This window comes from Neolamprologus multifasciatus, chromosome 15 (genome assembly GCF_963576455.1).
Source record: "Neolamprologus multifasciatus chromosome 15, fNeoMul1.2, whole genome shotgun sequence".
NCBI lineage: Eukaryota > Metazoa > Chordata > Actinopteri > Cichliformes > Cichlidae > Neolamprologus > Neolamprologus multifasciatus.
The window spans coordinates 21772908-21800080 of NC_140453.1; the positions used below are offsets into that span (position 1 = coordinate 21772908).

Genomic DNA, 27173 nt, shown 5'->3' on the forward strand with positions numbered 1-27173 from the left:
CAAACAAACAAACAAACAAACAAACTGGACACACAAAAAGGGTCACACCAAATGTGAAGAGAGAGACACACTGGTGGATAAAAGCATACAAGCAGAAATACAAGACTGTAAACGTTAACACTGAGGAGCTGAACACACGAGAAATAAACTGATAAACAGAGGAAAACCCAATTCAAACCCAGGACTGGATGAGTAAATCACCTAAACAGTCATCAAAAACTCCATCTTAAACTGTAACCAGAATTAAAATACAAGAGATAATAATTAAAATACTGGAATGATACCAAAATCAAAACAGGAAAAAAAAAATACAATGTAAGAATTAAAAAAACAACAGTTGAGTCAAACTGTTTGTGTTTCCAACAGTGCAATCAAACTACTAAGTGTCCTATGAACTAAACAGAAAGTCAAACATGACTTCCAATACCACCAATGGACCTTTGATTGGCCTTTGAGGGGAAAAAAAATGTATTTCCCATGAAAAATGACTTCACCCCCTGTTTCTACAGGGAGTGAAGTCAATGGTCAGGTAATGGCGGATAGTTCCTGCTGACAGCATGATGAACTTTATTCCAACGTAAGAAGTCCTATGAACAGATCAGATCAGATTGGCAAAGAGCTGAAAGAAAAAAGTCACGCTAGAATTGATCCAATACCAGGATAGGTATCGATACTATCGATATCTGGATTGATGTACCCACTTCTTATTTTGGGATGTCAGTGTCGTTTGAGCTCTTGTTGGCAGAATTGGGACAACACCTAGGGAGGCAGGTCATTTCAGAGTCTATTAACAGGTAAAATAGTATTATTTCCATATCATCGTATATTCAGTACTGGTGCACATTTTGAGCTAGTCACAATCTGACTGGTCAGATCTGTTTATTCACATGCGAAAAAGTCGCAAATTTGTCTTCAAAAACGCATATGGCATTGGTGTGAACAGCTGCAATAATAATAGGTTACCTGTCCAGTGTGAAAAGTCCTTTAGCCTTTACATTTGCTACAAAGATCATGAAAACAAATGTTTTGAAAAATATAGCATAAAATTTCATGGGCAAACTGAAATAGATACAGTAAGTCATGGCAGTAAATACACAACCTTCCAATTATCACTGCTTTCCTTGGTGTGGATAAATAAAGCATTACAACTGGCTTTCACCATTGCTGTTTAGGGGCCTTATGGCATTAAAAGGGGATCTCATAACAGCCAAAGGGCGGGGATCCAGTACGAATCTTCCACGGATATGTTTGAGGCCAGTAACAGACCAGCTGGCAATACATGGTGCCAGAGCAGAAGAATGGGTAAGCTGTACTGTACTGTGCTCATATCGACTTAAAGGAGCACAGGAGTCAAACAAAAGTCTTTTGAAGTACTGTTTTACTTTAGCGAGGACACTTCTTTTGAAAGTGTGGCCTCTTTGTCCTCAGACTCACTCAGAGGAAATTGATCTTGATTACTGATTTTCTGTAGCTTCAACAAGCATGGCGACATCTGCTCAAATGCTGTGATATTCTTAGAGGTCAAACTTAAACAGACAGAAACAACAGAAAAGTAATCAGGGAAAAGATCTGCATGTGTCCATGTTTATTTTGATCATTTTACATTTCAGCAAATTGTCTTTGAGGACATTAATACATTTAACACCTGCTAACTGAACAGCTTTTTGCTCCTATAATATACTGGCTTTCCATAATAACTTCACAATTCATTTGTAGTTTGGTCTCCCTACAGCTCCTACTGTAACTATACAATCAAATAACATTGGTAAGAAAATCAAATAAATTGAAAGGTATGCATTCATTTTCAATTATCAGTCATTTAAAAAAAATGTCATTTAATGTTGAATTCTTCAATGCACAAATACTTAAATATAAGAAACAATACATTGGATTTCTAATGGAAGAAGTGGCTTTGGCAGAGAGAACTCAAACATTAGTCAAAGTCAGTGGGGAATAAACATTGCTGGTCCATAAATCATTACAAAGTCCACAGCACACTGACGAAGCTCGTGATGGAGAGTTTCATTTCAAAAGAACAGGAATTTCATCTTGAAACTTGATTATTACATCTGTTAAAGATTGACTGATTTGTTTAACTTTTTCCACACTAGACGTTATGATGCTATATGCAGAGATAATATGATTTTTATCTCTTCACTTTGGAACAAAACTCTTCATGTGGATATTTAATTAACCCAATCTATACAGTACACGTGCTGCGACTTCTGCCAGTTTTACACATTTGTTATCTTGGAAAACAAAGTTATGCTAATCAACGTGGCTTACGATGCCTGTCAGACAGAGAGGCACACAAAGCAGAGAACATTTAATGTACATTACTGAAACTAGACACATTTTTCAAGCCATTTAGACTCAATTGTCTGAACCAAATGAAGGCCAACAGTACACCAAAACCATTTCTAGGAGTGATGGCAATGTCCTGTCTTCTACTACCTGCCAAATAGGCATGATTTGCATTTTCATTGTTTTACATACTTTGTCCTAAATTTGAAAAATGCCACTCAAAGTATGGAAGCTTTGTATTTTCATATCAAATATGCTTCTAATCACACAGGGAGCCATCGTGGAAGTCAACATTGGATGATGATTACTGTATTCATAGGAAAGTGATAGCTGCATGCAGTAAGGTCACAACGTGTGGTCCTGCTTTCAAAAGGAACATTTTCAAATTTGTATTTTCCTCTGTTAAAGAATGTTAAAGAGCTTTATACATGTGAAATGTTGATCTGTTGGTTTTCTTGCTGCTTTTCCCCAATGCAAATCTGGTTTTTAGTTGAGGAAGATCCGAAAGTGCATTTCTAAAGACTGGAATTGCTTTGTTAAAATAAAATTACACTGCAATATAAACAAACCTGTTAAATAAATGATAAAGTACATGAAGCAGGTGGAAAATTACACAAGACAAAAACCTGTTAGATCTGCGTGCAGGGGTAGATAATCACAAATGTCCCATTTCAAGCTTATTGTCCCCTTTTGCTTTTGTTGTTGTGCATGAATGGAGAATTTCTCAACAGCCAACTAAACTAAATCTGCCCCTAATATCTGCATTGTGTCAGAATTATATATGCTAACTGTGGATGAAAACTATAGAAACTAAATCATTTACAGAAGTCAACACTAGTTTTGCAGGTGCCTGTTTTCTGTGTGGCTTTTTGGCTGAAAAAAGCTGTTAACTTTACACCGAGCAAAATCTTATTGCTGGGATTTATCAGCACATTAACCCTTAAGATGCATTTCCCTTTAATGGTCCCTGGATGGTGATTTCAGTCACTCTGACTGAAGTGAAAATTTTATCTTTTTTATTTACTTTGGTGAAAAGACAAATATAAATGTGACATTTTGGAGCTACTATAAACAAAAGCAGCTTTTTGTTTGGTATGAATTTTTTTCAAACTGATGCTGGCTATAGATTATCATTGTGTTTGTTCAGTAAGAAAGCAATCATTTTTTAAAAAAAAAAAAAAAAAGAAAAGTTCAGGTGTCAAAGAGCCGATAAAGTGCTGCAATCTGAGCTGTGATTCACCCTGCTTCAAACTGCAAAGTCACTTGACAACTGCAGATACATCTGCAACTCCTGCAGAGCTCGTTCCATGCTCAGTGGTGCGCAAATACAGCATTAATTATGATTAGTTAAGCTACTCAAAATTAAATGAAGAACAAATGAACTCATGTTGCAGATTTAGGCTTCTCTGTAGTTAAAAAAAAAAGACTGGAAATGAATTCACAGATGTCCCATTCCTGTCTCTCTTTTTTGCGTATCATGAAATGATATGTTGCATGGGAGAAAAGCAGCGTTTGGCTTTTGCTTTGTTTTGTTTTTTTAAGATTGCTTACTTCAGATGTATTAAAATGACAGATAAAATGACAAACATTTGAGGACCTCCATGAATGCTTCCGGGATGATTTTTTTAAAAGCCCAAAGCCTGATATACTGTTACATCTCTTATAGCTGGTGTCTGAATGTGCCCAGCAATACTTTGATCCAACAATCAGTAGGAATGACATAACAATAACACAGAAATAACATTCGAAATGCTGAATTTCTTAAATAAGAACAGATCTTAAACTCATATTTCTGTATACACTTCATACAACAATCTGTGTAATAAACAAGATAGATAGCAATTTTAATAAAATACTGACAAGGGAAAAGAAAAAGTCTTGCATGTGTGGTAAAGCACAAAGCGTCACCCGATAAAGTATATCTGTAATAAAACACTGTGTCTCATTTCATTCTATTTAGATTTACAACTGAACAAAACAACCTCTGATACCAACATTAACCTTAAAAATAATCAGTGAACCTGCAGGACGCTCTGAGTGAGATACAGTTTAGCTATATTCAAGCAGTATACAGATGTTTAGTTCATGTAAACTTTTTATCCTAACAACTGGAAGCATCTACAGTGGCTGTGTGAGTGACCATGTGTGTGTGTGTGTGTGTGTGTGGGTGAACGTTTATGGTAGTAATCTTTACATTTTCTCCTGAATCTCTTATTCAGACTGTATTGGCTCTGTTCTACTGCATGAGTTTTACAACTGTGAAAAATATATCCACAACATCTAGCGAACAAAACCAGCAACTAAAACACTCGATGACAACAGCTTTCTATTGTAGTGTGAACAAAAGGTGATTAGACTTTGTTGTTTGGAGTGTGACTGATAATTTTAAACTTGCAAAGTGCTCTTGGAAAAATCCTTATGACTGCCAGAAGTTGGTCTACTCAAGTAACTATTGTGACCATTTATACTCTAAGTATGAATGGTCTGAAAATACAGTTCAGGTTTGTTTTTTGACATCTGCACTGATACTGATAACAAATCTAGACTTTTACCTCATTAGTAGTGCACTAATTCCAGCACTGACAACAAACATCAGAAAAGGACACATTTGTGAAATGCTGCTGTGATGAAGTGTGCTGAACTCGATACTTAAGAATGAACCCAGGCAGGGAAGTAAACCAGGTTAAAGCTGTAAATTTGTGAGAAAGACTAAAATAAACCAGTAAATGAATTAATAATGGCGCACCATCCATAGTTTTGTGATTTGTTTCTTGCAGGATAACCATTTTAGTCTCGGAGACTTGGAGTTATTTAGTTGAATATTGACCCCATCCTCTCACTTACTGTTTAGTTTGTTTAGCTACACTGGCACTTACACACAATTATATTCCTTTTAAAGATGAAAAACAGCAGGAGTTGATGTGATTACATTGCTAGTAATTAACTGTGTGAAAGTGTGTGTTTGTATTGAACAAGCCGAACAAATCAACATGCAACAACAAAGTACAGTGAGGCCTTCCACTGTCAGAATTATTATTATCTGCATAAAATGGTACATGGACCATGCCTTATGTATTAATCCTAATTATTAACCAACGTCTGAACGACTCATCAGAAACATCAAAAGATGTCATTGATGAATGAAGTTGCTGTCTTAAAATGTGAATTAAAAGGATGATTAAACAGCCAAGCAGGTATGTGGTAACCCTCCCCTGTGACTTGTGGTCTGTAACACAAAGCATGATATTTAAGTGGATCACATTTTTCCCCAATCTTTGATGCTTTCAAAGATTGCTGCAAAACATTTAGGCTTAACCTGGGTTGACTGCAAATAAATCTCACATGAATGAAATGTACTTTTAAATTTGTATTTGCAATTATTCTGCAGGTGAATTTGGATAAAGTAATCACAGAAGCATGGCTGTCAGTCAGAAGTTGTGGTAGGCAGCGCTTACCTAATCCTTTTCATCTCACATGTCTGATTCTGCGCTGCCTCTTTACTGCTTCAGCGCCATTTTGTGATTAAGGCTGATAGCATATCTGGAGTTTTCTGAAGGAAATACGACAGTGTGCAGGTTCAGATAATGATGCCAGTGCAATCTTCTATAATTCAGGGTCACAGGGACCTTTGGCACTAAAATCCCACAAAGAAAGAGTGCTGCCTTCACAAAAGGAGTTCAAATAACACATATTATGTTTCTTCCCTTAAAATGACTTCTAATGATGCAATCATTGTAGTGTATCAAAAGCAGTTTCCTTTTAATAGAGTTCAATGTTGAAGAAATGATTATGATCATTTTAAAAATGTTTTTTAGCTGTTGTTAATAAAAATGTCTAGATTGAACTTGACTTGTATTTACTCTCAGAAACAAAAACCCAGCAAGCAGCAGTTGCAGAAAAACCTAGTTGTAGCTGACTAAACTGGGTTTTACAGAGAACTCATCTTCTCATGAATCCATCCCCTGAACAGTGATTGGTCAGTTATAGCTTAAAAAGACAAATTAGCAGGTATGTCAACCTTCAAATTTTGCAATACATGAGAAATAAATGATGATGACCTTTGTCTTTTGCTGTATTTATTCCATAATCATATTTAAAATGGGAGAAATATATTGACGACAATGTTTGTTTCTTAGGAAAGAGAACACGGGGGCATTTGAACTAAGAACTGTGGCTGCAAAAGCACTACCGCTGTCAGCGACATCAGAATCAATCTGGGAATCTATCGACTATCACCTGAAGACAGCCTTTGGGGACACTGGTCAATATCTGACTGTTCCCTGTGCTTTTTTTAAAACACAGTTAAATATGAATTTTTAAAAAGCAAATAACAACCTGAATTAATGTCAAATAATTGCCTATGGTTTAGAGCTTGTAGTTAAGAGTATATGTTTGTTCTCCGCTGTCCAGCACAAGCCTTTAACATGCTTCAACAAATCAAAGCTCTTGTTTTCTGTCGACAAATATCAGCATTATAATTAAACCAAATACTGATTCTAAAACAATTACATCAGCCAGTTTTCTAGAAGCCTTGTACTGCTTGTGGTTTTCTTAGTAGTTTTACTTGGTGACAAACTAAGACAATTACATCACACAACAAAATATACTCATTTAAGTTGTCTCCATCTACAAAAGAGGAAATACTGATGTTGGTTTTATGGGATGTCAGGAGAGATACTCCTTTCTACTTCCTTGGGCATCAAATATTGCCATTTTGAGAAAGCAGCTGAAGTCTCACAGTTATGCACACGGTGTTCGTTGCCACCTGTGCCATAATACAACAGGTCTGTCACACCCAAGTGGTTATGTATGGGTGCTTCTAAAATTCCTCTTTTCATCAGATTTATATGGATTACCTACATGTCCAGGCTTACTGTTGCAAATGGCATATTTAAAAACAAATCAAGATATCGTCTTAGCCAACTGGACTAAAAAAGGAGTTTGAGATGCCTAAACTTAACCAGCCTATTAACGTAAAAAGTGAGTGCAAACGAAGCAAAATAAAATGTGGACAGCGGTCTCCTGGGTGAGTCACTCCACCACTGTCTATCTGCTGCTCTGCAAAAACAGGACCACTGTCTGTTCATGTCTCATTCTGCCACAGCCGATGTGTCAAGCTACCAACGTCAGAGGGCAGCTTTTAGGTATTTGTGCAACAGCACAGACAAAAAGACAACGTTTGACGTATTAGGATGACTATGTATTGGCAGCAGTATGAGTGGATTATTAATAACAGATCCAAGGTCAGTTATATAATAAAATAATGAATGCATTTAGCATTGATGACTAATCGGGTTGGTTCCAAATAAGCTCCACAGCATTTTAGTTGAATGAAAAAAATATTGAACCAATTGTATATTTTATGGATTTTGTCATAATGAGTAATTGTACAAATGGCAAAATTCTTGCACAGATATATCATACACCTGAACACCTTGTGGAAATCTAAGTTTGGTCTGAACTCTATATTATGTGCCTCTTTCTGAAAATAAATAATTTACTCCTTGAACACAAAGTTCGAGCAGTAGATGCAGCAAAGGTTGAATTTATAATAATAAAAATTTAATCAGACCCTACAATGGACTTAATCATACAATACTAGGTGTCATGACAGCCTATTCAAACTGTTTCTGTAGCTACAGTCTGCTCTTAGAGGATCAGGCTGATCACATATTCAGTAAAAACACAGTATCGCCATCACACTGCCAGATTATTATCTCTCTGTGTTTGATGTTAAACCTCAGTGGAAGCACACAGATCACACTGAGCCGAAGGAGGAACCATTAAGAACAAGTCTGACTCGACTTTGCACAGGATACAGCCTGTAGAGCCTCTGAGCTGCGGTAAGCGGGGCTGACATGTCGTGTGCGCTGGTGTGATAGTTTAACATTCCAGCTGTCTGCTCTCGTTGCAGCGGGCCACCTCACGCTCCCCTGCCTGCCGGCCTTTATTCTGTGATCTGCTCGGCTGTCTGTTTGCCAGCTTCACTCTGCTTCTCTGCCCATCAGAGGCGCGTATTTCCTTCCCGATGTGCTCTCCACCTTCTTAACATTTGGTTGTCACACCTTTGCACTTCGTGTGCCCGTGGTGAATAGTTGATGTGGAAGTACCTAAACTTAAGTATGTCAAACTGCTTCAGGGCTACACTTAACAAACTGTATCAGTTTAAATACTATTTTCTAAAGGACAGTTCCCGATTTTCTGACTGCTAAAGTAATTAATCTTATAATTTAGTATAAAATGTTGCACTTGAAAGTTACACTTTTCTCTGAACTCGAGTAAACGCTGACTGTGCCATACGTATAATAATGACATCATCAGCGTTTAAACTGATTCTTTTTAGGAGGATCACTTCAAAAATCATAATTTTGAGTGCACTATGTTATTGTTATTTCCTGGTATCTATAGTTAGCCTTCTCCATCTAAAAAACACAAAGGATGGAATAAACAAAGTGAAAGAGGCAAAAGTAAAACAAGCGGAACATCACATGGGGGAATTTGTTTTTTTTTTTGCTGGACAGAGCTTCAGGATGTTAAAGGGTTCAAATGCAGCAGACAGCTGGTATTACTTTGACTACAGTTGGTGAACCTATGAGCTAGACTGCTGAACTGAATCTTTGAAATAAGACATCTAATAATAGAGACATTATCATCAGACTACAGTTGATTGCTTCACTGACTTTTTACCTGGCTGCATACAAACTCAAATGTGATTATCTGTTGGAAACAAGGAATGGTTTCATGCATATTATTATACAGATATCTGTTTATAGGGATAGTTTTGACTTTAGTCATTAACAAACAAAATCTGCCCACTTGTTTGCCTTAATATCCTTTTAAAATGTCAAGTGCAGTCTCTGTTACCACTTCAGTGACAGCCTGAAATAGGACTTAATACAAGCCTTTTAACTGCCCTGTACAGAAAATAACTGCAGCCATTCTAACAATACAATTAACTTTAATCCAGGATTTAATAAATTATTAATCACTGCGTGTCATTATCAGCTGAATTGTTAAATTATTGAAGTTAACCAATTACCTCATTGAAAATGTCTCGGTGCATTCAGGTGCTGTCGGGATGTTCTAACAGCACTCTCATGCTTCAGAGGGTCTCCTTAAAGATGCTGCAAACCAAGCACTTAGCACAAAAAGGATAAAATTTGCACTACCTGACAGTGGTAATGGAATAATTTTCTCATCAAACAGTGATGTGGGCATTTTAATTCTTCAGATTAATCTGGTAATTATAGGGTGTCAAACTACAAATAGCTGGTTTTTAAATGCCTTATAAAATACTAATAATAAGTTCAAATGGATTTAAAAACTGTGAATGGCAGCCTGGGATTGTTTAAAAAAGGAAAAAGTCTGCCTTTGTTGTATACAGGAGAAAATAATCGGTCAACAATAACGTATAACGTAAATGTGATTTCTAAAAAAACATACCAATGCGATGCTTTAATCTCTAAATATCTTATAATACTAATATGCATACCTTGTTAAAATGATGGGAATATGTTTTCAGAAGCTTGTTAATGCCATTACATCCAACAAATGTGTCACAACGTCACAGGAGAAGATAATACACTTGGCCTTTCCCTGCTTCTACAAAGTTTTGCCTCATTTATTTGTCCATCGAAATTCAGAAAATACATCTTTGGTCTCCCAAACAAATATGTAATTATGTGAGTCTATGTTAAAAATAAGAGACAGCAGCTTTGTGTTATCCCTAATGGCAGAAGACAGTGCTGTGCTCTGTGACATATGGGTCAGAAACAAGCGAGAGAATGACTAAAAGGAAAAACAAAACAAAAAAAACAAATGATACATAGAGCCAACTCTTACCGTAAAGGGGGGTTTGCTTTTCCAAGAGATAACTGGAGTGAGAACCAAGAGTTCGGCCATTGTTTTCACAGGAAAGATGCCAAACCCCCAGTAAACACCCAGTAAACTCCCAGTAAACCCACTGCCTGTTTGCCAGTTTGGGTCCAGGAGGTTAAACAAGCTGATCGCCATCACTGCTGCAGATCCTGAGCCGTGCTTCTTGCCCATATGGGGCATTTTTCCTCAAATTACTGTACAAAAAAAGGAAAAACTGTAGCTCAAGAGCTCTGGCCCCAAGCCCTCTTTGAAGTTTCATGATCAGTTTTCCACATTCTTTATCATCTGTATCCTGTACAAGTGCAGTAAACACTCTATACTTTCACAACTCACTCTCTTGAGCGTCTCTTCCCTGCTCCATACTGGATTGTTTAAAGACGTTAATTTACAGTTTCTGGAATTGGCACTTGACAAATAACTAAATAAATAAATATATAGAACACCATCAGTAGCTCTTAGGATGCCCTTAAGTCTGAGGAAATGTCCTTCTCATCTCTTGCTGTTTGCTTTTCATTGATTTGGAGAAAAACGTGAATCCAACAGTAGCAGCAGCAGCATTTCCTGGAGGAAGGTGTTTTTCAGGGCGCGTGTTGCTTGTGCACAGTAGGTCAGTGTATTTGTGTGTGTAAATATTGATTTGAGTATGCTTTTGAGCTGTGACTGCACGGTTTAGTCCAGTGAAAGCAGCGGCTGCATGTTGTCTTCTTCGCTCTTGACTTTGTCTGGTCGCTTCAGGACTCCCGGTTCCACCACCGACTGAGACCTACAAGAACAAAGAACAGGAGGTGATTAGCATAACTGTGTCGCCAACTGTGCTGAAAGCTTTAGAGTGTCAACCGTGAAGCGCAGTGAAATATTAACTGTAACGGTTTATGTTGATGTTAAAATATTCCGACCTACTTGTGTAAAGTCTGATGCAACAGTCTATCCGTTATTTTGTCTCATGCTATGAGGCAAATTGTGAGTATGAATAACATCTGCAAAAAAAACTTCAGGTCAATCTTCACCTCAGGTTTGATTTCCAGGAGTCCTCTAATTTCTATGTTTATTATTTTGTTCACACAAAGTTAAAAATACTTTATAAGACATGCAGAAAACACCATATGTTTCTGTGTCTGTAACATAACCAGTGTGTTTTTGTAAATAACTCAAAATGCTAAAATGAAAAATGAAAAAATAAAATGTTACTTGCAAGTTTCATTATAATAATAATGGATTGGATTTATATAGCGTTTTTCAAGGCACCCAAAGCGCTTTATAATGCCACTATTCATTCACTCCCGCATTCACACACTGGTGGAGGCAAGCTACGGTTGTAGCCACAGCTGCCCTGGGGCAGATTGACAGAAGCAAGGCTGCCATATCGCGCCATCGGCCCCTCTGGCCAACACCAGTAAAGTGTCTTGCCCAAGGACACAACGACCAGGACAGAGAGCCCAGGGATCGAACCGGCGACCTTCCGGTTACAGATATAATTTTTGTTTTAATACTTCATAAAAAAAAAAAAAAACAGCGTCCGCACATTAAATAAAAATGCATTCGTGCATACTGATTTTATAGCATAACATGCATAACACTAACAGTGCTTTATAGGCTAAAAAAGTGTCATAAAAAGTTTTTATTTCCTGCTATATGGAAATTAATCAAAGAGTGAGTTCATTTTTAAATGCACCCTGTTACTGTCAGACCATTTATAACTCACTAATAATTAATTTATGATTGGCAGGGTTGAGCCTTCCTGCAGTGACAGCCTGCTGCCTTAACTCGCTGCTGTTTGTCTTCCATAGTATAAATGTCTTTGAGTCAGTTGACGTCCCACAGTGGGGAGATGATTTACTGTCACAGTGAATTACACCGCACAGTGGCCTATAGGGGGGAAACTCTACAGCAGGAAATGTCAAACATGCTCTCAGCAGAATTCTCTTTGTCAAGAATAAGCACAGAAATTTTAGCATATGAATGAACGTAAATATATATGTAACCCCCAAAGTCAGCTAGTCTGGATAATACTAGATTGCGTATCGATTGCTTATTTACTTGTCTTTTTTGTAAGGGTTCAACTTCATAAACTATTTATTGACCCCATCATATCATTTTGCACCTTTATTGCTTCTTTTTTCAAACCACAGCTTGTGGTTATAAAAGGTCGACTAAGCTATTTGAGGCTAAATTCAGCTTTTTGAGGCATATCATTTTGTTTTTGGGGCTTGTTGAGCACAAGACAACCGCACCATAAAATACACCCTGACTGTCTGTCTGTTTTACTTTAAATAGAACCAGGACAAACAAAACTTCAAACTAGTAATTGGGAATCTACACTCACCAGAAAAACGTCACATAAATCAAATGTAAACCATAACTACAGGATTCTACATCTGCTGGCCATTAATGCAGGATTGAGCCACTAGACTATGTCCATCTTTTATAAATAAATCTGCACAAGAATCACAAAGAGGTCCAGCCAAATAACACTAGTTGCTTAAATAAAAATCGAATGAATATAAAATCAGATGGAACCATTTAGAGCATATTCATCCCCGTCAGCTGAAACAATGATTACAAGAAGACCACAGTGAGATAAAATCTGTATAGTTCTGTTATTATGTCATTTGTTTACTATAATTATTCAAAGATAACCAAATTAGTTCCACAGTATATCCTATTGTAAAACAAGCATTTTATTCATTTTTTGTGCATTGTTTAATTTTTAAATTAAATTATTCTCTGACCTCTTCATGGTCTTTGGGGAAAGGTTTTTCTCCAGGTCTCTCTCCAGGTCTTGTACTGATAGGGTGTAGGACTCTGGACAGTAGTCAGTCTCCTCATCATATGCGTGGTCCAGCAGTGTTCGAGCCCATGTCCCCATATCGTAGGGTGGCATCATCCCACCAAGCTCCGATGGCAAGATCTCTGGGTGGATGAGCTGATGGAGGCTGTTTAGGTTGTTACCATGCATGAAAATCTGCAAAGGGAAAAGATGCAAGGGGAAACAATTTAGACCAGAGGTCTCCAACTCCAGTCCTCCAGAGCTACTGTCCTGCAGCTTTGCATCCCTACTGTAACGCAGCTGAATCAAATGGTTGAATTACCTCTTCAGCATGACATCAAGTTTGGCAAAGGTCTAGTAACAAGCCATTCATTTGATTTAGCTTTGTTGGAACGAGGATGTTGAAATTCTTGGAATTTTTCTGTCCACATTCAATTTCATATCTCTTCTTGAAACCATGAAAAAGATCACAAAGCCCAAAAAAGCTTGACTATTAGGCCAGTAACCAGACCCAAAATGTCATCGTTCCTATTAAATTTGAGTAGCACAACTTGTTATAACCCAATTCTATATTCTATTTTTAGCATGTATGTATTTTTTAAGTTTATAGGTTGCTGAATAGGTCATTACCATTTCAAATTTAGAAAGAAAAACACAAAACAATCAGAACCAAATTACTTTATTAAAAGGAGACCATATGAATTCCAGCTTGCTAATAGTTTTCACCTATCATCCACATTAATGTGGGCCTCTGAGAAGAACAATATGGCTCTCTGTGTGGTTATTTTTACTGTTAGACTGTCTGTGGTCCCAATTTGGAGGGTGCTTTTTTACCTGATTTTGCACCAGCTGAAAGACGGATTATAGACAAATCTCTTGGCTTACCCTCTTCCTTGTCTTGTCTTTAAGAAAGGGTCGGATGACGGTGTAGAGAGCGTGAATGTACCAGGGCTGGTTCACAAAGTGGATCCCTCCAAATCTGGCAGGAAAACTGTCCTGTAGGAAACACAAGAAAAAACAAAACAGATGAATATGGTATCTGGAGGTCAGCCGAATATGGTGTAAATATATATGCATATATATATATATATATGTGTGTGTGTGTGTGTTACAAAGTTGTATGTCAGTACTGAGCTATGCCCTTATATAATATTCCTGCCAGTTTCCAAATTCTAATAACCTCTTAATGTTCACCTAAGATTATGTTACTTTTTTGTTTTTGTGATATTATTTGTTTTGACGAACAAGAACAGACAACTCTATATGTCAAGCAGAAAGACTGAAAATAGCAGAAAAATATCACCAGTGAAAGATGTTTAACCAGAAACGAGTTCATATGGTGACTAAAGACATATGCAAAACAATGCACACCAAACAAAGGATACAAGATAAACTGTAAACCACATATTGCCATGGAAACTTCTGCTGCAAATTCATTAATCGCCATTATATTGTTAAGCCTTTTGGAAAAAGTGCCAGTCTCAATTAAAATGAGTTTTTTCACCATTGTTTCAGTACGAGTCAAAGAAAAATTACCTGAGTGAGTTTCCTGTCTCTTTTCATTAGATTAGTTTTGTAAATGGCCTCTAACCTCATAGTCAATAGGAAATGGTCTGCAGTGGCTGCAGGACAAGCCCAGAGGGAAATGAGGCCTTGTTCATACAGGTTAGTGTGTGTACTCTGAGCCTAACTCAGTGATTCCTAGAATGTGGACACCATTATAATAATTATGCTCCAGTCCATGTGTATGAATCATCGTTTGGCCGTAGTCCAGCAGTATGGAGAAGACTGTACAGCAATCTGACATAACAGAGCTGGCTGATAAAAACGGCTTGGGGAAAATGTTTATATAAAACATGTTGGCAATGTGTGGGAGAGACAGTGACAGTGTCTGAGGTCAGTGCAGCTTTGTAAATCGGGATTTGACTGATATGAATCATCATGGCCCAAAGTCACTTCAAGTGATTTTGCTCTGATAGCAGTAATGTCAGCTCATACACTGTACAAAGCTTTGATCTAGAGCCATATAAAATTTAAAGACATATAAGGCTATATTTACAACAAACCTAACAGATCTGGTAGGTTAGTTCAGGATCAGAGAATGATTTATATTAATTGAGGCAACCTTCAGAATTTTCCTTTAGAGTAACAATCACGCCAAAATTAACCTCTAAACAACAAAGTAATGGGCCAATCATCATTTACATTTACTTATTTCTTCATTCCCTGCAAAGAGCAGCACCACCAACACACCCAATATTCCAAGACAAGAAATGTTTCATTGACTACATAAGATGTGCCATTTGCCAAATATAAATTCCATATATTTATTACATTGTATATTTATATATGTCCAAATGCCCTGTGACAAACTGGCAGCCAGTCCATGGTATAGTCTGCATCTCAACCAGTGACAGCTGGGATAGCCCATAATTAGATACGAAGAAGAAGCTGGATGGATGGTAAGTTTCATAATAACATGCAGTATTCAGCATTTTGACAAACATACTCCTCTAGTGATTTTTAAATAATATAAACATAAAATGGTTGAAAATCTTTTCAGACACATTTTTTCTACCATTCATCCTTTCTCTTGCACAACTTGACCTACTTCCAAGGTGGATGGAAGAGACAAAAATGTCAAAGAAAGTCAAAACCTAATGCAGCACTTCTGTCATGTTTGTTTGTTAGCATCACGGTGGCTCAGTAACTAGCACTGTTGCCTCACAGCAAGAGGGTCACGAGCTCGCTTCTGTGTGGAGTTTGCATGTTCTCGCTGTGTTTGGATGACTTTCCTCTAGTAGCTCTGGTTTTCCCTGCCTTTGAAAAACATGCATTTTCAATCTTGATGATATCAGTACAGGATACTCTTCCAGAAAATATCCTCAATCTTAAGAGTTGCTAAATAAATAAATACTTTATTTACATATCATGAAGTTGATCTAAGTTACTCTTCTTCCATCATTTCCTGCAATTTAAATTTTCTTTTAACTTCGTTGATGTTGAAAAATGTGGACAACACTAAAAATGTGTCCTCTGTGTTTAATTTACTCATTCATACATTTTTAAAAAGCTGTCATGGTCTGTAGATTTTGCTGTTTCCAGTCTTCAGTACTGACTTTTGATTAGGTCTTTGTGTTGCTGGAGCGTACTGTAACACTTGGCTTTATTACTGTTTTCAGTTTCAAGAGGTTTGGTTGAGTTTGATTTCTTACTTTATTATAATGAGCTTTTTAATATTTTAGAATTCCAATTATATTACCACTCCAGCCTATCTATATTTGATCCTGTGTGTACCGGTTTATTATCCTAGCCTCTCCAGTATCCTCCTGTATCTTGTTAAATCCTCATCTCCGTGTTTAGTGATCCCCAGTTGAGTTTCTTCCTGTTTTATTTTGATAGTTCCCCATCACTTGTGTTTTGCTGTTAGTTTTACTTTTTTATTTTTCCAGTCTGGTTGTTCTTGTTACCCAGCTAACGTCCCCCTGTGTTTTGCATTCACCTCTGGAAACTCTAAAATATGACAAAAGCTGCACATTTAAGATGATTTCATTTGTTTGTTTCTGTGTAGCCTACACAAACATGTAAACAAGGATTAACTTAACATTGCACAAGAAATGCTGGTTAATGTTTCAGATGTTGTGTATTGTTGCAAAAATATTCAACCTCGTGTTCAGATGATAAGAAATCACAAAGAAATGTATTTTGGTCCAATGGAAGTCGGACAGCTCGTCTCTCAGCTGTCCGACCCCTCAGTGCTTCTTTTTGATTCTAAACCTCTGGCCTGCCCTCTGCTCTGACAGACATTTTTTCACTTTGATGAAGGGACCTACTGCATTATACATGAAATAGTAAAAATGGAATATGAGATGTAGGCCCTCTGCTGCGCTGGAGGGACAGAAGGAGGAGAAAAAGAAACAGGCGCTAAAGGATTGATCTGCCTTCGCACAAGTGATGTCTGAAGGAAAAGAAAGAGGGAGGAGGTATTCAAATACAGGTTGGGGACACAGTGAGAATAATAGGAGATCCAAAGGGAAAGATGTAAGAAGATCTCGAGGACTGAGGATGGAGAACGAATTAAAGGCTTAAATTAAAAAAAATAAAAAATCAGCTTTTGTTTTCCTTTGATGAAATATAGGTGAAAAGAATCACCAAGGAGATAGCAAGAGGTAATACGAATGGATGAAGAATAGCTGAAAAAATTGATTTTCAACACTTTTAGACAGATTTTATATAATATTATTCATTGGACAAGTCTAACACAAGAGCTTGCAGATGATTTGAGTCAGTATTCGTCCAATCTAACTTCAATCCAGATGCTGAGGTTGATTTTTACATTTTTTTCCACTCAGCTGAGCAGACAAATCTCTTTACAAGCCATAAAGGGAAGGCTGGTGTATGTCATTATGCAGATTCTGACTATGACTACTGTATGACTTGTCTTTCCTCAAGCATCACCTGGTTGTGTCCCCTTTTACAAATCCCAAAATAGAACAAAATCTGTATTTACCAGGGAACAAAAATTCACTGGATAGTTCACAACTATTAAAAATCTTGCATGTGACTTATGAAATGGTATGGTAAAAACATTTTTCAACGAATATTACAGATTCCCACAAGGCCAAACATCATAATATAATAAAAATAATACTAAAACAATTCATATCAAGTTGCTACATAGCTTTGTTTGCCTACACGTGTGCATATGTGGGCATGTGGGTTTAGGTCGGTCATCATCTCAAAATAAGAAAAAACAGAAGTATGATTTTCTGTCATAGTTAAATGTGACTGTGTGTTTGCAGGGAGACAACTGTTATTTTCTTTTTGACCCGGTGTATGTGTTTGTCAGTAAAATACTGCTGTGTGTGGGAAGGGAACGTTGAAGAGTGGAGGATTAGCATTTAAAAACAGAATAAATTAGTTCAACTATAAGCCTAAAGAAAAAAAGAGAAATGCAGTTGACTTATGACTTATCATACCTGGCCACTTATGTTCACTAATTATAGTAGGATAAATCCTCTCCTAAAATAAACTCCCTGGTGCGTGTGTGTGTGTGTGTGTGTGTGTGTGTGTGTGTGTGTGTGTGTGTGTGTAACCTACAGTTATAATGCTGTTTTAATTTTTGTGTTTGGGCCACAGCATGCATTTTAGAAGTGGATAGTGCTCTCCTAATGAGAGAATGTTAATACCCTTCTGCTCCACAGCAACTGTATCTGTTCTTGGGGAGATGGCAGGATGATCAGGCACTGGGAAATTGCGGTCTTTGCCTGGAGACTTTTAAAAAATAGCAAAATTTGGTCTGTAAATTCAAAAGTGATCCACTGTCTTTTGAACTACTGCTAAAATTATTAGGTTAAGCTATTTTTCTATTCGTCATTTTCATTTGTATGATTCTGGCAGTACATCGAAGATCTTGTTACATCAATGAAGTGTTTCACCAAAGGCAGGTGAATCACCGTGGGCTCTGCCTTTTTAATATGTGTGTATATAAACTTTGCAGATGATTGGGTAATACTTCAGAAACAACCACGAAACGAGAAAAATTGTAGTAATAGAACTCAGAAACTCATGCCAGGAGGTAGATTTGGTAAAGTCTGAAAACAGTTTGATTCCCTCTCAGAGCACTTGAATTGGAGTTTACTAAATGGTTATTTTCTTGAATTGTTTGGCCTACCCCGCGTTTAAGTGGAACCTTTTTTTTCACCTAGAGTTTTTGCCATGACCTGGTCTTACTTAAAAAAAACAAAACAAAACTAAGTGCAAAAAACACAGGCTGTGCAGCCAGTAAATCCAAGCTGCCAAATTCTAGAAACCAGACAGTCAAAACCACTTCTGCATTTACTTTGATGTTTGGCTCCTGAGAGGCAAAATTCGATTCTAAGCAAATGAGCGAGTGAGGGGATTTATTTTTGGACTCCTGCTCCAGGTCACTGCTGTGTGTGTTCAGTTACTGCAAAAGGTTGACAAAAATTAGAGGTGACAGCAGATGGAGACAGGTCCAAGCGAACATGTGGAAATTAGGAGAATTTTTATTTATTTATTTCAATTTATTAAGGCTGAATTTGTACATTTAGACGTTGCTTCATCCCCCCCCCCCCCCCCCCCCCCCCCCCGAGAGCCTGTGGCTTCACCAACGAGGATAAACACATTAGAAATGATTTGGTTCGCCATAGAAAGCAGCACCAACCTCCTGCTTAGTGACATGAGGCAATCCAACAGTTTTCCGTCTAAATCTAACCTGGGGCCACAACCTGCAAAATGCAGCACAAAAGCTGCCAATCTTGTTGGTGATGGTCGCTTTTTTTGTCTACAGTAATTACAGTAATGACTGGGAATTAGTGTCCATTTTTCTTAAAATGAGACTATACTAAAAGGAAAAAAACACTTCATTTTTCCCTCCCACTGTGACTTTGAGCTGAAAGAGCCGGGCATGTTTGGTATGTGTTAAAACCCAGCACATTCTGCCATGGTGATGCTTACCTGCTCCACCCAGGGAAATAAAACTCATCTCTGATGACACAAAATAAGCACTGACCTTTTATAATGTCAAAAATAATGCTAGACTATTTGGATGATTTAACAATAACAAAATATTAAAGGAAATTAGTTTGACAAGCCAAGAAATGTGTTAGATAGTCATTAAGAATATTATTTATGACAAACCTTAACTTCCTGTAAACTGATGGGAATGAGTGAGGAAAACAATCCAACGTTTGGATGCACAGAAAAAAAAATCTGTCAAGTGGGACAAAAAGTAATCAGGCTTTTCACGTTGTAACCATGACAGCCTCTTTTGTCCCACATGAATTAAATGCAACATCAGCATAGGTTCTCCAGTGTTTCTGGGCTTCTGGTATCATAAATCATGAACTGATAGGCTGACATGAACACTGTGGGTCACACACCGTGTCTGTTCAGAGGCGCACAGAAACACAGCAGTAACGACATGTGATTTACCCGTAATGGTTGGAGCAAAGAACAGATGAAGTCAGCCAATCATCAGCAGCCACAGCTGCTTCTTCTGTGAAACGTCTGTTCAGATAGATTATAAGCTGCACTGTGGCGACTGTGAAGTAGTGAGTCTTCCTTAAGGAGACCAAATGTGTCTTTTAATAGACAGAAAACCAGAAAATATTCAGGGTTTTCAATTTATAGCATTTGGATGTCATTACTGGAGAAAATAAGGACAAATATTTAAAAACCAATATGGGCTGCAAAGGACATGCTAATCTTTCAGTACACATTCTATTACATTCATTTAATCTTCAGTCTCACTTTCCTCAAGTTTCTTAACCCATTATTATTCTATGAGTGTCAACACATGTTAATTAACATGCTGTAAGGATGCTGCTAATGTGAGAGATTCAGCCAAAAGGCTAATTTACATCTGTTGTACCTGCACATCAATGTTATAAATTAAAAGATGCTAACAGGACACACAAAATCAGACACAGCAACATATGGTGTCCTCATTAACCTTATGAGATAAATTTTCTTTGACATCATGTAAATATTCTGTTGCCTGCTGACATTTAATTTCAGGCATAGCCCATACATTTTGTAAAGAAAGATAAAAAATATATATATATCCATATCTACCACATCATGTAATATAAAGAAAACACATTTAGTTTTATTTGATCTATATACACATTTTCCAAGTATTTTAAAGATGAGATGGATATCCTTAAATGCCCCCAAACACTTGCTAAACAAATCTTTTGTCTGACAGAGGCAGTAGAAACCTAAAAGGGAGGAGCTAAAACGTCAGTATATCAGATCATGGATGAACTGAGGGGCTGGATGAAAGACCAGGAGATAATATTTTTATCAATGAAATATGCAAAGCTACTCAAGTACAGGTCAAAAATGAAAACATATAGATGAAATTTGGATCATAGATCCCCTTTACTTCCCATTTTGGCATTTGTCACGATCGCTGCTCTTTTCTCCCTTTTTTGGTAACTTTAATTTTTTGCTCTAGGTGATTTTGTTTGTTTTTCCATGTTTTTTATTTATTATTTAGGTGGGATTTCCATTTATTCAATAGCATTATGTGACTTCAGTTCTTGTAATATTTGAATTTCAGTTACTGTTTGTATTTATATCCATCCATCCACTTTCTCCCACTTATCCAATTCAGAGGTCTGGAGCCTATCCCAAGCATATTTCTAGAGTTATTAATTGCCTCAGGGTTTCCCTCTGTCTCATCCTCCTGTTACTTTGTAAAGTTAACTTATATCTCTCTATTTTCCTGTTTCACTTATTGTCACTCACTTCCTGTTTTATTTGTCTCTTGTCTCTTGCATTTACTTTTACTTTGTCTCTTTGTCTAGATTAAGTTCAGCTGTGTCTTGTTTCCTGTTTCCACTTTCCTGCTAACCTTCATGTGCATAAATAGTTCAGTGCTTCTGCTTACTCTGTCTGTTACTCACCCCTGTCTTCTCATTGTTTGTTCCTCAAGGTTTTCGTGTTTCTGTTTGTTTTTGAACTATTGAAATCCTGACCTTTAGCCTCAATAAACCTCTTGTTGTGTGTTAATTTAGTCTGCTTCAATTATCAGCATTTGGGTCTCTCCATCACTCTTGAATACATGACCGTAGTATGTCATGAAATGATACCCAAATAGGAGAAATCAGAGCATTGGTTAGGGCTAAATGCTTCAGTGAATGAATGTACATTTACTATTAATATGACAGCAGATTGAGTGAAAATAAACTGCAGTGTGTTTAATGTGATTACGGGACATGGCAGTGTGCCACAGAGTGTAACATTGTAGCTCACTGATCTGCTTAATGGTTTCTGGATATAACTGAGGTTCTGTGACACTACTATGTAAGATATATTGCATAATAAATGTTACAAGGATCAGTGGATTAGATAATATGATTGCTCTTGGTCTTTTCAATAAATTTGTAGACACTATAATCAAGAATGTTTATATATAACAACCTATAACAACAAAAAGCCAAAAAACCTTGCAAAACTACTCTTAAACCACATTCTGAATGTGAGTGTTCGTCACATGCTCTAACTAGTATTTCACTCATCGGCCACTGAATTTGAAATTTAATGACAGCAAAGGCAATTTACCAAACCAAACCAAACACGCAGGAAAAACAAAAGCAGCAGGGCTCTGATATTCAAAGAAGACCAAGGAAAGATGAAACAGTAAGAGTTAGTACACAGTATTTTCCACATATTTTCTACCCTTGCTGCTTTAAATTCTTTTCAAGATATTGTCATTTGGTGTGTTTGACTTTAAGTCTTTCTCAAAGCAAAAGGAAAACACTACCTGCTGTTTAAAACAGCGTTTACAGAGAAACGCTTCAGAGTGCTACCCAGCATGACTGAAAGGAGTTTGTCGGTAAAGGTATTATGTAACTGTCAGGGCAGGTGAATATTTTATGACTTTAGTACTGATGTACCTTTCAAAAATAGTTGGATCAAGAGACAAACTGGAGTGTGAAAAGCAGCAGTGCTCTGAGATTTATTCAAATTTACTTTATTAGGTGATCTAAAGAAAACACTGCATGTTTAGACAAAATGCCCTTTTCCCTTAGAGATATTAGTCCACTTATTAATCATACAGCTTTTTCTTCTGAACCTTTCACCAGATATATTAATCGAGATATAAAAAGTAAAAGAGTAAAATGTTCTTGACACAGATACTCTGAAAGTTACCGGTGATACAGGCTGCAAAGAGAACCTTTTAAAATGTTAACCACTGGTTCATTGTCATAAAGTACTATAATTGTTTGAGGATTGCTGAGAGCTCCACAGCGGGCAGGCAGCTCTGATTGGATATAATTATAGTTGGACTGTAGCCCAGCAGGTTGGCAAAGTGTTGAATGTGGAAAAGCTAAAACATAAAGTGGTGAGAAAGTCTTTTGAGTGGAAATGTGGTGGGTATAAAACACAATTTGGACCAAATGTCCAAGAAAAGGGAGTCATAGCTAAGGAGTTGCTTTTTTTAGTTTCATGTTGGCACAACAATCCTAACAATATCTTTGTTTTTCTATTTTTTTTTATTAACAAAACTGAATAAAACTGATCAAGCTCTATTTTCTGATAACATAAGTAACAATTTGATTCAGTTTCAGGTTAGACTACAGCAGCAGGCAAGAAGAAGTAGAAGAAGAGTTTCTCTCAGAACAGCTTTCACACAGCAACAGAAAACAAGACAGACAGATCTTTGGTGGGTAAACCATGTATTTTATGTCTGAACCTGCTGAACCTGTAAGATCAGGTCACACAGAGCTACTGTAAGTCACAGCCTGCTCATTTATTATTTAGTTTATCAAACGGGAGCTGTGACAGCAGCTCGAGACATGATGGAGCCAGACAATGGGAAGCAGATCCACAACATCCCCGAGTTTCCTTTTATTATTAACCCATGCTGACCTGGACAAGCAAGTGAAAGTAGTAAACCTATTGCAGAAATTCAGCTTGTAAAAACACATGAAAAGCATCTCTGACACATTGAGTTGAAGCAGACTGGATTTAATTTTCCTTTTGTAGGTGCTCTTCGGTCACTTGAATTCAGAGGACAAGCAATCCTTACTAAGTTGTTAAAGGTTGTTACCTCAAAATGTATATTTTCTCCCCTTACCTTAGTCTCAAAGTGTATATATATTTATTCTTCTTATTCTTAGTCTTCCTATATTTATTGTTGTTCTTTTGCACTGTATGGAACTGGAGCCACGTCGTTCCGTCTCTCTATATACTGAACTGTATATAGCAGAGATGACAATGAAGTTTACTTTGACTTTGACTATAGTGTACATGGTAGAATTGAATTCCAAGGCTGGATACGGTAATATTAGTTCATTATTCATAGGCAGAGGTGATAGTTTTGACTCATGAGGGATGAATATAGTCCACCTCAGTCCTGAAGGAGAAGTGCCAAAAGATGGAGAAGCAAAGAATTAAACAATTGTGAAGCCTGAAGTCTTTGTCATTTGTGTTTTGCTTGTTGCCTGTGGTTTTTCTATGTTTTTCTGTTTTATTTTCCCTCTTAAACCCTAACTGTTCATTGAAGATCTCTGTAAAAATCACCAAGTGCTGTTCGTACACGATCAATGGATTTGTGAGGTTCAGTTTCTAATTTTGTAGAGTTTTAATCTTATAATCCATATCACCTTGAGGTGAAAAAACTAAACTGGTGCTATACAAATACCGTAAATATATCTCAAATGTATGTACTGTTCACAACACTATTTTATCTTCTTGTTTTGGCTGCTCCCTTTAAGTATTGCTACAGCAGATCATCTGTCTCAATCCCACCCTCATCCAAGCATCTGCGTCTGTCACACCGGCCCTCTGCACGCCCTACTTCACTACATCCATGAATCTTTTCTTGCTGCCGGGCAGCTCCATCGTTAACACCCCTTGTCCAGTATATCCACTATTCATTCAGCTCTGTCTCTCTCTGTGTCTCTATGCTGCTCATTGTGAGCTGTCCCTCTGATATACTCATTGCTAATCCTGTGCCTTCTGGTTGTCATGTCTCTTTGTCAGTGCCACTGTCTCCAAACAATACATCATAGCAGGTCGCACTACCATCTTGTAAGCCCATACTTTCACACTTGCTGCTATCCCTCAGTCACAAATCACTGTTGACACACTCTCCCCCCTGCCTCCACTCTCTTGCTTACCTGTCTTGTGTACTGTCTTTTGTTTTGTAGGGTTGACCCTAGGTATTTAAACTCACCCACCTTCATTATTCTACTCCTTGCACATTCACTTTTACACGTCTCTCTCACATTCACACACACGTATTCTGTCTTGTTTCTACTGACTTGTCATTCACATTATCTACAGAGGATACCTCCACCTCTCCAGGCTCTCTTCCACCTCTTCCTACTCTAACAGCAGATCACAATGTCATCTGTGAACATCACAGTCCACAGCGACTCCTGCCTGGCCTCATCTGTCAGCCTGTCCATCACAACTGTAAAGAAGAAGGGGCTCAGAGGTGATCCCTGAAGTAATCCCACCCAAACTTTGAACGCATCTGTTACTCCTACAGCACACCTCACCACTGTCATGCTATTCCCTGCACCAGTTGATAACATGTCCTTTAGCAGCCTCACAAACTGCTCTATAACTCATAACTTCCTCATAAAATACCACGGTTTATCTCTTGACATCTATCTTTTCATTTATAATAAAAAACACAGAAAACTCTGTTCATGCCGCTATAAATACATTTTGTTTCCTAATCTTTGTAGTTATTAAGGGTGTTGTTGTTAACTTCTACATAATGTCATTGCAAACAATCATTTCTTAGAATATATTCCTCTCGGCATACTTGCATCCCAGTATTTCCAGCAACACATCTGTAACATCCAAGAGTTTTGTCGGTGAGTTCGAGTCTATCAGCACTCCACTAGCAAGCAGCAGACGTAACCAAATCTGACGTGTGTCCTCCAGCACTCTGTGATTCTGAGTTGTGGTCATAGTTTCGCTCTGTCTCGCTCCGTCATGCTTTTTCAGTCTTTCTACAACAGATCAGGTTGATGAGCACTCTCTATTCTCTGCTCTGCTTCTGTCACTTCCCATCTGAACTGGGATGAGTAAACGTGTCCTCCAGTAAAAGTGAGTTTCTGAGAAAAAAAGACAACATCCATTTGAGTGTTTTTTTTCTTGTCTTTCTCAGGGTTTAAAGTGTAGCCTGGAGTTACAACATTGTTTGCTGCTGGCCTGTTCTTTATCAAAGTCATCTGAGTGAAGTTAATGCTGAACCTAAAAAAAGGAGGGGGAAACGAAGGGTAGATCTTCCTGTAAGTGACAGAAAATGCTCTGTTTCCTGTCACCGTTCTGGGACAGGAGTGTACAGCAGTGCCACTTCGATGATCCCTGAAGGCTGAATTTTTTTACCCATGCTGAAAAACAAACCAGCTCCTCCAATAAAATAACCTTTGTACTCCACTTTTCTAAAGAATAAATGCAGCATTGGTTCAACCTTGGGCTCCACTTCCATCTTTTATTTCCCTGGAGCCTTTTATCCAATCAAGGACTCAAGAGTCATCCTCCTCCTGCTGTTGCTCTATATCCACTCAGTACATTTTCATCTGTCTTTTTTCCAAAACCTTTTAAACAATGAGACCTATTTGCTCTGCAATGATGCTCAAATTGTTTATTCTATTTGTTCCTTTCTGGGATCATATTGTTTATATTAAACCCCTCTCTAGTTTTGATATCTACCTTAAAAACAAATATTGCCCATAATGTTAGATATATGTTTTTTTTCACCAGTTTGTAGTGCCATCCGTCTACATTTGTTTGGTATAAGTTTTCAAAGAGGACAGATATTGCCAAATTTGAGAAACTCACCAGAACAGTCCTGATGGATAAACAGCACTTAAAACAGCCAGCATTTAGTTCAAGCATCCCCTATGATTGTAAAAATGACAGCCTCAACATGGCATTTAATCTGTTGTTAGACTCAATTGGTTTCTCTCAAAATGTAAAAGAACCCACCCACCACTTTAATCACACTCTAGATCTTGTTTTAACATATGGCATAGAAACTGAACATTTAACAGTGTTTCCTGAAAACCCTCTCCTGTCTGATCATTTCTTGATAACATTTACATTTACAATAATTGATTACGCAGCAGTGGAGAGTGGACTTTATCAAAGTAGATGTCTTTCTGAAAGCGCTGTAACTAAGTTTAAGAATATAATCCAGCCACTGTTATCATCGTCAATGCCCTGTACCAACACAGAGCAGAGCAGCTATCTGAACGCTACCCCAACAGAGGTCGATTATCTTGTTAATAATTTCACCTCCTCACTACGTACGACTCTGGATACTGTAGCTCCAGTGAAAACTAAGGTCTCTAATCAGAAGTACCTGACCCCGTGGTATAATTCTCAAACACGTACCCTAAAGCAGATGACTCGTAATCTGGAGAGGAAATGGCGTGTCACAAATTTAGAGGATCATCATTTAGCCTGGAGAAATAGTTTGTTGCTTTATAAGAAAGCCCTCCGCGAAGCCAGAACAGCTTACTACTCATCACTGATTGAAGAAAATAAGAACAACCCCAGGTTTCTCTTCAGCACTGTAGCCAGGCTGACAAAAAGTCAGAGCTCTGTTGAGCCAACCATCCCTTTAACGTTAACTAGTGATGACTTCATGAACTTCTTCACAAATAAAATTTTTATCATTAGAGAAAAAATTACCAATAATCATCCCACAGATGTAATATTATCT

At 37.5% G+C, this 27173-nt stretch overlaps 1 protein-coding gene across 2 annotated transcripts in view; it reads right to left on the reverse strand.

Moving 5' to 3' along the window:
- Window positions 1-3480: 3480 nt before the first annotated feature.
- The window catches only part of LOC146502044 (clavesin-2), a 49715-nt gene continuing 26022 nt past the window's right edge, over window positions 3481-27173 (reverse strand). For both annotated transcript variants that reach the window (XM_085134292.1, XM_085134291.1), the window contains 3 exons: window positions 13835-13945; window positions 12912-13144; window positions 3481-10945 (listed from right to left, as the gene is read on the reverse strand). In XM_085134292.1, coding sequence (XP_084990418.1) covers window positions 10852-10945; window positions 12912-13144; window positions 13835-13945 — 438 coding nt within the window. In that variant the 3' untranslated portion in view covers window positions 3481-10851. The remainder of the gene's footprint in view (window positions 10946-12911; window positions 13145-13834; window positions 13946-27173) is intronic.